General features: G+C 41.7%; 1 protein-coding gene across 5 annotated transcripts in view; it reads right to left on the reverse strand.

Moving 5' to 3' along the window:
- The window catches only part of METAP1D (methionyl aminopeptidase type 1D, mitochondrial), a 52,227-nt gene extending 39,187 nt beyond the window's left edge, over window positions 1–13,040 (reverse strand). For 2 of the 5 annotated variants that reach the window (XM_085869708.1, XM_085869706.1), the window contains exons 1-4: window positions 12,965–13,040; window positions 10,726–10,865; window positions 5,072–5,221; window positions 4,752–4,900 (exon numbers count right to left, since the gene is read on the reverse strand). In XM_085869708.1, the coding sequence (XP_085725834.1) occupies window positions 4,752–4,900; window positions 5,072–5,221; window positions 10,726–10,860 (434 nt within the window). In that variant the 5' untranslated portion in view covers window positions 10,861–10,865; window positions 12,965–13,040. Of the gene's footprint in view, window positions 1–4,751; window positions 4,901–5,071; window positions 5,222–5,583; window positions 5,668–10,725; window positions 10,866–12,964 lie in introns of those variants that run through there. The other 3 variants (XM_085869705.1, XM_085869709.1, XM_085869707.1) reach the window with 3 other exon arrangements.
- Between the last annotated feature and the right edge of the window lie 338 nt (window positions 13,041–13,378).

A 13,378-nucleotide genomic window follows, 5' to 3' on the forward strand; every position in this document is an offset into this window, starting at 1 on the left:
TCTGCAGTTTTTTTTATTCCTCTTACTACTGTATTTCATGGTTAGATTTGAATTTTCAATTTTTAAATGTAAGAGTAAAAGGCCAAATTAAAAAAAAAACACACCAATTGATCTTCCGGATGTTTTTTTTTTTTTTAAGGGAAGGAGGAGGCCCATTTTTTTTTTTTTTTAATGGCCGCCGGCTTTTTTAACCAACAAATCATGTACCCGATGTGTTTCTTACCTCCCCACCCGCTCCCCCTCCCCCCCAAAAAATGACATGAGTCATCATGTACCAGACATGTCAGTTTTTCGCCCCCAAACAAACATGACGTGGGTCATATACCTGACACCTCACGTACACACTCACTAAGCCTATTAAAAATACAATCCACGGTTCTAACCAAATATATAATAAATGTATGACGAAACAAACAAAAAAACCATACACTTCATGCATATTAAAATTATTGGCTATGCCATCTTTCTATATCGATTGACAGGAAACATTTAATACACAGATTTACATCTGTACGTGGGATGTGGAATCACCAGCGCTCCCTGGTCCAACTCGGTAGATAGTCGGGTCAAAATACCGACAACAAAAGATTTTTCAGTGGTTTTCATTCCTACTGGATATACTGATCAATATAAAAAAGTCTACCAAAATCTGACATCCGGAAATGGGTTAAAACGGTCATTTTCAAGATGGCCGCTAAATATTCTTTGAATATTTAGAATATGGACCGGGCTTTGAAATAACTAAAACAGCTATAACTTCTTCAATAATTGTGATAAAAACATAATTGTTTGTTCTGGTCCATGGTTTTAATGGATCAGCAATCCACTGGTGTCAATAAGATTTAGATCTGATCAGGATTGAACATGAAATCCAAGATGGTGGCAAAATTCAAGAGTGCAAAAATCAATAAATTTTCCATCTGAACCAAAATCACTGAACACCTGGTGCCACTGAAACATTTATTTGTGAACATTACATAATGGCAGTTTAGGTTACAATTTCAGTCCTCACTGTCCTCTAGTTCATCAGAAGCTTGATTTAGTGGATTGTCACAAAATGTCACTTGGCATGATCCACATGCAGACGTACACAGAAGCCCATTCTTTCTGCAGCTGCAACAGGGTGTATCACAAGCTGTGGTGCAGTTGCAGTGTATCATCTTCAGAAGAGTGTCTGGTGCAGCATTTATGGCAGTCATGATAGGTACAAATCGATTGTCTTCAAGTCCCCAGCCCCAGTCCAGAGGATCGAGGTCACCCTCCATCCCCATCCAAACCATGACCTGGCAGTACACTCTGAGACAATGAAACTTGGTGGCAGATTCCGTTGGGGGAAGACGTTCAGGTGTAACGAAAGACTTAGCAGCAGCGACCTTCTTTGTGAATATCTTGTAACGCATGGCTGCCAGAGAACTTGTGCTCTCCCCACCTAATTTAACAGCCATCGCTTGGCTGCCAAGTTTCTTTATTTCAGCGTGGCTGACGCCTCTCGAAGTGAATGTATCTGCACACAACTGGAGACCTTGATCATCTTCCACGAGTTTCTGAAAGACTGATTTTTTCCCAATGCCATACACACGAGATGTTGAATCACATCCTGTGAAGGCATGCAGGAATAATAGTTGAGTGCACAACTTATTCCCAAGAAGATGCTTCATCCGATTGATGTCATATACTTTCAGATTGCTTCTTGACTGGTTGTCTGATCTGAACTATAGTGGTTTTCCATCTGGTATACAGTAATGGAGCAAAAGCATCAACAAATCTGTGTCCTCTCCGATTAGTGTGGTAGAATGCAGAATTCTGCTGTTTACGGCTGTCTTGGCAATGTCCACATCAGTGTCCCCTGCTGCCTGAATAACTGTGCAGCCCACTTTCTTCACCTGATCACCTATTAAGGTGATCAGCTGTTGCTTGTGACCTGCCGACAAATAAGAATTCATCTCTCTTTCCATCAAATTCAGTTTCTCCGGTGAAGTTCACAGTCGGATAGCTGTTGGCTTGTCCCCGTCTCTGCTGAGTGTTATCCTTTATCAAAGGGCCTGCATCATAGCCATCAAAGACAACAGTTGCTGTCCCATAGTGTTTTGTTGTGAAGTCCGCATATGCTCTGGCTATTTTGCCATATGTATCTCCCTTCTTCCACTTGAGCTTGTGCAGCAAGGATCCACCATCAAGAACATACCTTTCAGTCTTAAGGTGTACTGAAGGTGTGGTGTCAGGTAATCCTTCACATGCCAGTGCCTTGGTAGAGTGGTCATTGATGGCTTGAGAGAGTTGAGGTTTGTCGGCCTTCCTCAAGATCTTGTTGTCCTCAAAGAGGGATGGAGGGTATGGACTGAACTCAAAACTCATCACGTCCTCAAGTGACAAATCACCTATCTGGGATACCACCAGGAATCGCTGGAATAGCACACTGGAGTCTATGGTTCTGTGAGGAGCAACCTGGAGAGCATTAGAATTTCCAAGGGTCTTTGCTTTCTCTGTCCTCTTGATGGAGAAGGAAAACACAGGTTGTCCAATCATTCTCTCGATGATTTTGTTCCCAACAGCTTCATATTCATGCACGTTGATGTCTTCGCTTGCCACGATACCATGATATTTATCAATGTAGGCTCAGAGGAGAAAGGTGAAAATGCATTCAGCTTTGTGCTTATCTTCGAGAGGTCGAATGCATGTCTTTCAATTCTGGCACCAGTTGCTTCTTTATGCTGTTCGCTTGTTGCGTATGTGAGATCATTGAAGTCCTGCATGGCGACGTTGACCTCAGATGTTATGGGGCTGACATTGTCCACAATGCTAGGTGTTCCTCTGTCATCTTACTGCCATGAGTCAAGCCACCGGTGCTCTTTAGTGATCTCATGAGTGTTTGTTCGATGACTAGATCACAGCTGAGGCCTGCCCAAAACTGGTTTGTTCGCCGGATCACATGGAAGCCATTTTGAAACTTCTCATACACGTCTGGGTGTTTGCTCTCTCGTTCACTCATTTATTGTACGTAGAGATAAGATGGTTGTAGTGTCCAGCTGCTGCATATATTGGCAAGGCATCAGCAACAGCTTGCAAGTGATCCTTCCAAGACCCAGTGTGATCTGCCTTGATCATTGCCCGAGCAGTATGGAGAATTTTCTGATAACCCAGCCACAGCTTACTCGTTTTGGATTGTGCAGCAAGTTCAGATTTCATTTTTTCAAGTTCATCAGTGATCTTCACAACTGCAGCTGATTCTTCAAGACTTTCAAGAGAGATGTCACCCGTTAGCAAGGACGAATACATTTTCTCAATCTCTTCGACTTGGAGCATGAAATCAGGATTTTCCTCCACTACAGATGCCACAATAATTCGATGTAGACACTTGCTCACCAGTAGATTGCCTCTGAATGCCCTCTGAACAGATTTTCCGCACATCATATGAACTACAGCATTTTCACCGTACACCAGTTCCAGGATGTTTTTTTTTGTTAGAATTTGATAAATGTTGGGTGATTGCCTAACAGAGGTTTGATTATATAGAGACAATTTATTGAGTTTACACCCTTCATTTTTGACGCCATCTTGGATTTCATGTTAAATACTGATCAGATCTAAATTTTATTGACACCAGTGGATTGCTGATCCATGAAAACCATGGACCAGAACCAACAATTATGTTTTTATCACAATTATTGAAGAAGTTATAGCTGTTTTAGTTATTTCAAAGCCTGGTGGCGACTATCTTGAAAATGACTGTTTTAACCCATTTCGGGATGTCAGATTTTGGTAGACTTTTTTCTATTGATCATATATCGAGTAGGAATGAAAACCACTGAGAAACCTTTTGTTGCAATTTGTTGTGGGTTTGGTGGTTTTGTCATAAATTGACCCAACTAAGAAGCTCGGAGGAAGTTATAAAAACTCAGGATCGACATGGGGAAAATAATCGATTCAAAGAATGGTGCAAGAGTCGTACACGAACATATGGATTTTTAAGTGGTGCAAACCGCTTCAATATATAGTATCCGTCCATCAAAATGAATAAGAAGACCTTTCTAACCCACCGTGTTTCATTCGTTTATAGTTTGTCATTGTTTAGTTTTTTGTGTTATTGTTTAATTTGGGGGTTTATTGTTTAGCCTGTCCCCCACGCGGATACTTTTTAAGTGGTGCAGCAGTTTCACTGCACATGTGAAGCCGTGAAAGGAATATATCTATCAACAGTAATCAACCATATATTTCCACCAAATAAAAAGCCAATATACTGATCTAAAAAAATAAAATTCTTACTCAACAAATGGGGAGGTGGTGGGCTTTGGATCCTAGAATCCTGAGTTCAAATCTTGCTCGGCTGTTGAATTAATACCAGGTGGGGTTGACTCCTTGTCATCCTTCTGAGGCCAGCAAAATGAGTGCCAGCATGCTGGTATCCTGTGTCGGAGTGGCGACCAATCCAGGATCGTGCCCAATAGCCTAGGAGACTGCTTAGGCAGCACCAACACTCTGCACAGAGTATGGTCCCAATGGATGGATGGATGGGGGGAGGCAGGGGGGGACCTTTTGTTTTGCTTTGTCAGTGTGTCATGAAGATACAGTACTTTTGTTGCCCAACCTATCCTGTAACATCCACTTGAGGATTTTCTGGGATTTCCACTTTTTGGGTGTGGCAAGCCTATTTTTGGTCTGCACTTTGTCATAGCACAACTCATTTGACATGTATAAAACTACTAATAGGTTGTTTCACATGCAGTGATGCACTGTCATAGAGGAAAGATGACCTGTCTGGAATCCCATGGCAGGCGACATTGTTGACCGAGGTGCACACTGACTTGGGAAACCCAAGGTAACCCAGTGGTGATGGATAAGCGCCATGCTCGATTGTCTCCCGGTGAACAAAATCATCTATTTCCTCAGTCGTCATTCCGACCTGCAGATACGTCACAAAGACACCACCGACGAATGTTGATAGGTTAGATCATGTATGACAAGTTTACCATCTGAACACAAACCCAGGTCAAGATAAGAATAACACAGAGGAAAAGCCATAACAGGCACTGGTCTGTAACCAAGTAGACTTGGTGAAAGAGGAAAAGCTTACCCTCAGCGTCTGGGCGACAAGGCTAAGAATTTTCCGAGCAAGCTGGCCAGCCTGTAGTAGGCCCTGCAGCGCTGCATGCCCCTGAAGTTGGATGCTGTCTCCCCAGTCAAGCATGTCAACTTGTCCAACATAGTGAGGTCTTTCAATATGCTGCAAGCAGTCATACACACAAATTAACCATAAGGATATAATCGTAAGGAGGCAATAAAAAATACCACAAAATGTGTAGCAGATTAGGAAAATGCTCTGCTCAATAAAAAAGGGGAACAAATCAGGCCAAAAAATGTTGAGTTTCGGTAACTCAACCTACCCCAATAATTCCTGCCAAGCCCAATTTTATTTGTGAGGGCCAACTTCTGGGTGGCCATTTTATGTCCGCTGTCAAGCGCTCAGCATGGGATTACTCTGTGCCATTGCTGACTGCTGTAATCTCAGAGAAAATCAGCGGCTGTTTGTTTCAGTTAAGGGGTCAGAATGTTTTATCGACATTTTAAAAACGTTGCACAACCCACCTGCTGATACATCGATGGTGTCTTGTTCAAAGTTGGAAAATGGACCCTGGATAGACATTCCCGACCTGACGACAGAAGTCCTGGCTGCCGCACAGAGATTTGGTGTTTGTTTTGTTCACTTAAAGTGCCAATGTGGTCACCAAGACACACAAGATGTCAGACCCATGAGGTCTGCATTTGACATACTTATGTCTGGCAAAAAACGGCTACCACCAAAAATAAACTCAAAAGATATGTTGTGAAGATGAATAACAAGCTTATTGTGAACATAGGTCTAAAATCGATTAAGAAGTGTAAATATTCCTTCTGAATATTTTGAAATACATAAATGAATGTCTAGAAAATTATTGTAAGCCAGTTTTGTTACAAAGTAAGAAAAATTGCAAGATCTTATTATCTCAGTTTGAAGTGTGCCTTTAATAGATGGTACTGTACTTTGTTGGTGGAGGGGTGTATATTAAGGCCTTGGATCGGCCTGTTTATACCCTGCAAACAGTATACACATTTTCTTCTATCCCAGCAAATACCACCTGTCGCTTCACTGATAGGAATACAGGGGAGTAGGAGGTGGGAGAAGAGGGGAGGGAGTGGGGAGGGGGAGAAAGTGGGGAGAGAGGGGAGAAAGGAGAAAGGGGGGAGAGAAGATGGGATGGGGGTGTATAACAATTGCTATGTTGCCGTATTATGCAGACTAGCAGAGTACTCGCCCAACGGGTGATCTTGTTCCAAGCATGCAACATATTCTGCTGACGCATACCTTTATTTGGGCAGCGCAGAGGCAACTGACAGCTCTGTATAGGACAAATAAATAACCCGGGTTACGTGCATGAAGCAAAAACATACCTACTACTTACAATTCAAAACACCTCAAAGCACTGGAAAATGTGGGGACAGCAATACTGTACTGTAAATGGTGGAGACTTGTGTTACCCTCCCCCACCTGAAGATGGCACTACACGATACACATTTACATAGAGAATTTGCGTTCCCCCTCACGCCCCCCCTTACTCCCCCAAGACCACTGGCAAAGATAAAAACATCCCTATACATTAATTAGGGTTGTGTTAATCCTCTGCAGCGAGTCTGAATGTAATTGGCCCAGAACTGTAGGAGGAGTAGCACGACAAACAAACACACAAACACCGGTCCGCGAATTATAATAAGGATTAAATTTAAAGTGGATTAATTGGGGGCAGAGTTAAGTTAGTTTCTTATTTTGAGGAGTATATACATCATGGATGCCCCCAAAGGGTGTAATCTCGGATTTTTGTGAACTGGAAAGGGTCTAATATTTGAATGTACAAGATTTTCAGGAATGATGAACGGGAGATTCGTATTCTTCAATTCCTTCATATGTCCTGTTGAGCCATGTTAATGATGTGCTGTCTTTATCACTGCTGAGACCAGCCTCAATGTTTAAAGGAAACCTTGCAGAGATACTAAATTGGTGTCATTTAATCTTCCGACTTGTGTACACAATACTATTTTACTCCTAATTTTGTATCTCACGACGGAAATGTTAAAGTTCATGATTCTATATCTTTCCAACTATCAACATGCACATACTGGTTGGAAAGATGTAGAATCTGAAATACTGTACCACTTCCGTTTAAACACATCCCCCCCCCACCAAAAAAATCCCCCCCCCCACAAATATCCCTACCTACCTACCTCATTCATTGAGAAGCATTGGCCTGGTGTTGGCTTTGTGGTCAGGGTGGCTGGCTAAGAATCTTAGGGTCCTGAGTTCAAGCCCCATTGGCTGCTGAATTAACACCAGGTGGGGTTGACTCAGCCTGCTATCATTCTGAGGTTGGCAAAATGAGTACCAGTGTACTGGTAGAGAGGGGTACAGCATCAGTGGCACAGCTGCACCCGAGCAAAATGATAGCTATCGAGCAGCCAAGTTGCCATACGCAAGAAGAAGATTGAGCAACATGTTACTGGAAATCCAACATTTTGGGGGTGGAGTGGGGGGGGGGGCTTCGTGTACTTACTAACATATCGGAGTGATATCAAAGTCAGGTAGGTTTGATTTGCAAAAAAAAAGGCACCTTCACTACAACGTCTCTCGGCCAAAATGGTCAAAAGAAACTTCAAATTTGCCATAAAAACCGGATCAAATTGAGGTGATCTGGTCGCCTTGCAGCAAACCAGTGTAGTGGAATAAACTCCTCAGTTTGGAATTCAGATCATTTATTGCAAGGATAGTAAAGGCAAAACACAGACAGAAGGCTATATCGAGAAACTTGAATTATCCTTGTCCAAGAAAACTTAAAAAAAAAAAACTTTTTCAGCCACACAGAATTCATATTTATACATTTTGAAGTGACATGTTGTCAACATATTTCATCAGAAATGTATGTGGAAATTTCTTTCAACATCTTTTTCATTACAGTTGTTTTTTAAACGTCATGATGATTTTGAAAATTTTTCATTGTTACACATGGATGAAACAAAACATCTCTAAAGAGGCTTATTTGTACAATTAACACTGTAAACCTTTTTTTTTAGCAGATTATTGGAGACTTGTATTCATATTGTATCACATTTATAATTCCACAGACGAATCTCAAATGGTAAGAAAAGTTTGAGACGTGTCGTTTGGGCGATCTCGACGTAATGCACGAGGCTTGGCACTAGATGTCACCCTTGCCATACACAACTGCAAGACTCAAAATTTCACAGTCATTAATCAATTAACATATTATAATAAAAGCCATTATTATAATGATGCATTGTCCATCTAATACATTGTCAAAAAATTAAAAGCTTAACGGAGAATATCTAACCGATACGTGTATATGTATGAATCTAAATTAAGAATCTAAATTCCTGCAATGAATTCTAATCAACTTTAAAGGAATATATTTCTTATAATTATTGTTGTGACTGCAAAATGTATAATCAATTGCATATAAACTTAAAGTGTATAATTATTTGCCTTTATTGACATTCGGATCAATTTGTCTGTCATCAAGAGCATACCCCATCCTTACGGGGGGAATTGAGATGAGTCAGCCTTTACCAGGTGTTTCCTGGGTGCAGGGTAGTGTGGAAATAAAGTAATTAATTTCATCTTGTGAAATATGAGCATGGACATTTTGGTAATAGAAAGCTCGATGTATCACATGACTATTGCAAAGCACTGGTGTTTCTGTAATGATCACGATGAAACAAATATTTTTCATATTGAGATAAGTGCTCTTTGTCCACAAATTATGTACTCATTTCTCTTGATGCCTTTAAACAATATGGAAGCATGAAGTTTGTTGCAAAGCATTAGCTAAGGTCACTTTATCACCATATAAGGAATGGTTCACCAGGAAACATCATCTGCAAAGGCACTGAGATAGAGTTGAGATAGACTTCAATTGTCTGCAGGATAATTATGCTTTTCAGGTGTCTCACAATGACAAGGTCAGGGCTCATTACATTTGCAGATGAGTGAGTCAATACTGACAGGCCACGAGTAAATAGAATAGAATCTCTGTTCACTCTACTGTGGTCTTGTTATCATTGATCAATTGCATTTCTCGTTGTTGAGAAACGCGCTCCCCTGAGTGTACCAGTAAAATGCTCGATACCAAAAAAAAAAAACCGAACATGGCACGCTCCAGGATTTACAGCTGTGGCAGAAAATTTTTTGGAGAAGCTGTGTGTATTGTCAACACCATCATGTTGGTGAAGTGCTTGAACAACTGGAAGGAGCTTATCACATCTGATATTACGAAGGGGCGTTGCAAATAAAACAACACTTCCACCGTCTTTAAAATATGTGATGAAACTGGTTTGGAATGGCCAGAGGCTATTCCTCTGGCACTTATGTCAATTAGGTCAAAGGTAAACAAGCAATCACAGCGGATTGTCCCCACATGAAATACTGATGGGGAGACCGATGTGTGTGCCGGTAACCGCCCCATTAACCCTGAAACAAATGGACATACATGGGGAGAGGACAATGATCAACTTCTGTGCTGCTCTAACAAAGGTTGTCAAATAATTTGACTCGCAGGTCAAACAAGCGCTACCAGACCGGGTGCGGAGGAACCACCCGCCATGATCTCTCCACTAAAGAGTGCTACAATACCGATGCTCAAATGCTTGAGCTCAGATTATAACAAGAGACAGGTGACAGTCCTCTCTTAGGGATAGGACATTCCAGGCACCCACCCAAAGGGTGGGTCTTAACCCAAGGAGACCGCCATCTGGTGGACAACACCTCGGCACCATTCCATCACACACCATCACAATCTGGCCCAGGAAGTTTACCCTGTGCTTTTACTCCTATCATCAAGGAATGGTGGTCCCGAAGGCTTTTCCCCAATCCCATCATCCAGTGAGCTGCCCTGCGAAGGGCAGCAGCACAGGAGGTACTCCCACGGAGGAGGTTTTCAGTTTTCTTTGTATTTGTGGGTTTTGCGGAATGAAGTGTTTTACGGTGGCTGGAGTGCAAATCCTGCCACCAACCTCATAAAAAAGTAACCCAAATACAGGAGTGCATCCGCAGACACAGTTGGGCACAAGATATTGATGGCAGTTGGCTCACAAAGAGCTCCTCCGCCATTTGTATGTTAACAAATTTATGCTCAAATTTCTGGTGGAGCTTCAACTTCAGGTTGACAGCCATATTATTTATCTATTCTTTCAATCTTCTGGTTGAAAGCCAAATTATAGATACGAGAAACACCCGCTCCCTACGGGAGCCGCCAAGGGGGTCATGTTATTATATTTATGCCTATTTTACTCCAAGGGGTCCCAGGATTAGACACCCTAAAAATGGTTACGATCGGTTCAGCCGTTTTTGCGGTACCTGGGAACAGACAGACGGACAGACGGTGAATTATAGTAAGATGCCCGTCAGTATTGTAATGTCATTACCCAGGATGCCATGACTGAAAAAAAAAATCGATGAAAATAATTTGTTGGAGAATAAATTGCAGTTACTTCAGAGGACATTTCATAACAGAAATTAAAGTTAATTTCTAAGAGTAGGAAAGGCACAAATCTGAAAAAAAAAATTTGAGAAAAATTGCAGAGCACCACAACACTAGTTAAACTGTCTGTACACCACATTCTGTCTGACTGCAATATTCTGCTGCATGGAGTTGCATCATTACCGACACCAGTTGACAAACTCACATTCGGAACGGTACCTGCAGGTTGTACCGCAGCCGGCCAAACCACGCTGAAGTTCACCTTCTGGCATGGCCTTCCAAGTGAGAACAGAGACTGTGTGACGAGCCGTAATGCACAACGTGAAGCAGCCAGCGCCATCACCTCTGTAAAAGTAAATCGTTTTGATTTTTTAATGGTTATTAAGTGTTTCATACATATTCACCAGAAAGTTGTGACGATAAAGTGCTCACAACAATATCTCAAATAGAGCAAGGACTCTACAACTGCATTCATGTACAATATGCTAACTATTGTGCAATCTGACATGCAATGAAACTAATGGTCTAAGTAAGCTAAGACAGGTCAATAATTGTAAAATAACGCTGCTCATTTCAACATGTTTAACATGTTCAAGAAAAGTCGCCTTCAAAACTGTGGAGAATTTGCGTGGCCTTCGAGGCCGTGGATTATTCATTTTGATACACACTACCAATGGAACCAAATGATGCACACATGCACACCGATACACGAGACAACAGACTTGACTTTCACACGAACACAGTTGCTGAGATTTGGGGAAGTGACGCCACTTCTGAGAGCACTCTGGGTGTCACGTTTATGATGTCACGATGTCATACTGTGGATACCAGCGATGTCACGTTTATGATGTCACTTTTCTCTCTGCACTCAGTTCGAGATAGAGCAAAATGGTTTCAAGACTTTATGTGGGGAATGCCCTCAAGATTATGCATAAAAAAAATATTGTCATCACAGCTCTCAAAGTTTGGGCGGTCGTATGATTTTTATATCAAAATTCACAATTTTCTGAGTTTTTGGCCTGGGGACGAAAATGAAAAATCGGACAACGACAAGTTTTCGATAATTCATTTTGCTATTCAAATACTGAAGAACCCATTCCATTCAGTCAATTCCCTCAGAGAAGATAGATTTTTTAATCCGACGACCCCCTAAAAAATGGCTATTTTTGGGCGTGGCTCCACCCACAATGGGCGTAGCCACGCCCTCATCCAGGAAAACACAACGAGACATTGATATTGAACACATAACCAAGTTTCATCAAGATCGGATCAAAGTCCACGGAGTTATGCTCTGGACAGACAGACACACATAAGGAACAAGCCGGTAGGTAGACATGGGTAGTCGCCTACCCAATAGAACCTGACGCGATGGGCCCATTCAATGGGGAATGACCTGAGGATTAAGCACAAGAAAATTCATGATTCCAGCTTCAAGGGTTAATGCTGCAGATTGTTTTTTCGTTAAAATACCCCCACATTTAGAGGTTTTTCGGCCGTTGCTAGGCAACGGAGGGGTCCATAGCAACGGTTCTTTCTCACACATAACTAGGGTATACCATGAACCTACCATACCAGTTTCATGTATATCTGACTCATAGTCTCTGAGATATAACGAACTTCGTTTTTTTATTGTTTTCGACCAGGGTTCATTCCAAGTCTATCTTCTCCGACAGTTTTCATAGGATCCGGCTGGAAATTTTTGACAATATGGCTGAATGTACTGCCCACAGTCGCTCGTGGCCCGATTTTTGATTTTCGGAAAAATTATATTTTTAATGATTTTTCAAAAATTTCAAAGTCCCGTTGCTTGGCAACGGTGGAGTCCATAGCAACGGTTCTCATTTGAACACAACTTGGTCATGGTATGAACCTACCCACCAAGTTTCATCGAAATCGCCATTGTATTAACTGAAATCGCCATTTTAAATACTGATAATAAGGGTAGAACAATTTTTTAAAAAATTTTGCTAAATTTTTTTTCGACTAGATCGACTACCCAACAAACATATCGACGGAAAAAACTGATAATAAGGGAAGATCAAATTTCAAAAAAATTTTTTTTTTTCAACTGGATCGACGACCCAATATAGTGGTCACTGTGGCTGGTGCTCGTGAACCAATAATTTAAACGAAATAACGTTACATCACCACAGGGCTCTGTCAGGGTGATATTGAATAACACGCGTCGTCCCCGATTAATGGAAACAACATCAATGTTTCATCCACACGTCCACATTTAAATAACCAGTTACGATCTGTCAAAGGGAGCTCAGCTTTTCGGGTTCAGCAAGGATATTCGCCGCGAAGACAACGTCCCAAAACACAATATGGAGAAACATTTCGACATCGATCGGTATGGATGTGCCACGTCCCCGGGGATAAACACGGGATGCCATCCGGATGTGTTTTAACCCTTCATTTCGTTCAATGAAACGTCCACTCGCCTGATCGTTCGCAGGCTGCACATGGCGAACGAGTGGTAGCTCCGACGATCCTCACGTGTTATACATTTTAATTTGCCATTACACACAAAGTTAATTCGTTAAAATATGTCAGTTCTGTCGGATGATGTGTGTAACTAGTTTTATTATTTTCGATATCAATCAAGTCGAATCAAAATGATTTTTCAAAACAGGAAATCCGTTCATACACCGCTCCAAACGGTGCTGCCAGAGCCACATCGCGCGTTCATTCGTCCGAGATGCAGACCCACGATTTTCCGATTTATTTTTAGGATATACTCTTCAGTCCTCAAGTTTAATTTCGGTTAATGTTTGTACATTCAGAATGAACAGGCCTGCTCAGCCGCCCGTCTTACGAACCCTCCAGGAATGGCGGGTTGAAGGTCGGTACCCAAT

The sequence above is a fragment of the Eptatretus burgeri genome, chromosome 2 (genome assembly GCF_056783735.1).
Source record: "Eptatretus burgeri isolate ZD-2024b chromosome 2, Ebu_testis_v1, whole genome shotgun sequence".
Taxonomy (NCBI): Eukaryota; Metazoa; Chordata; class Myxini; order Myxiniformes; family Myxinidae; genus Eptatretus; species Eptatretus burgeri.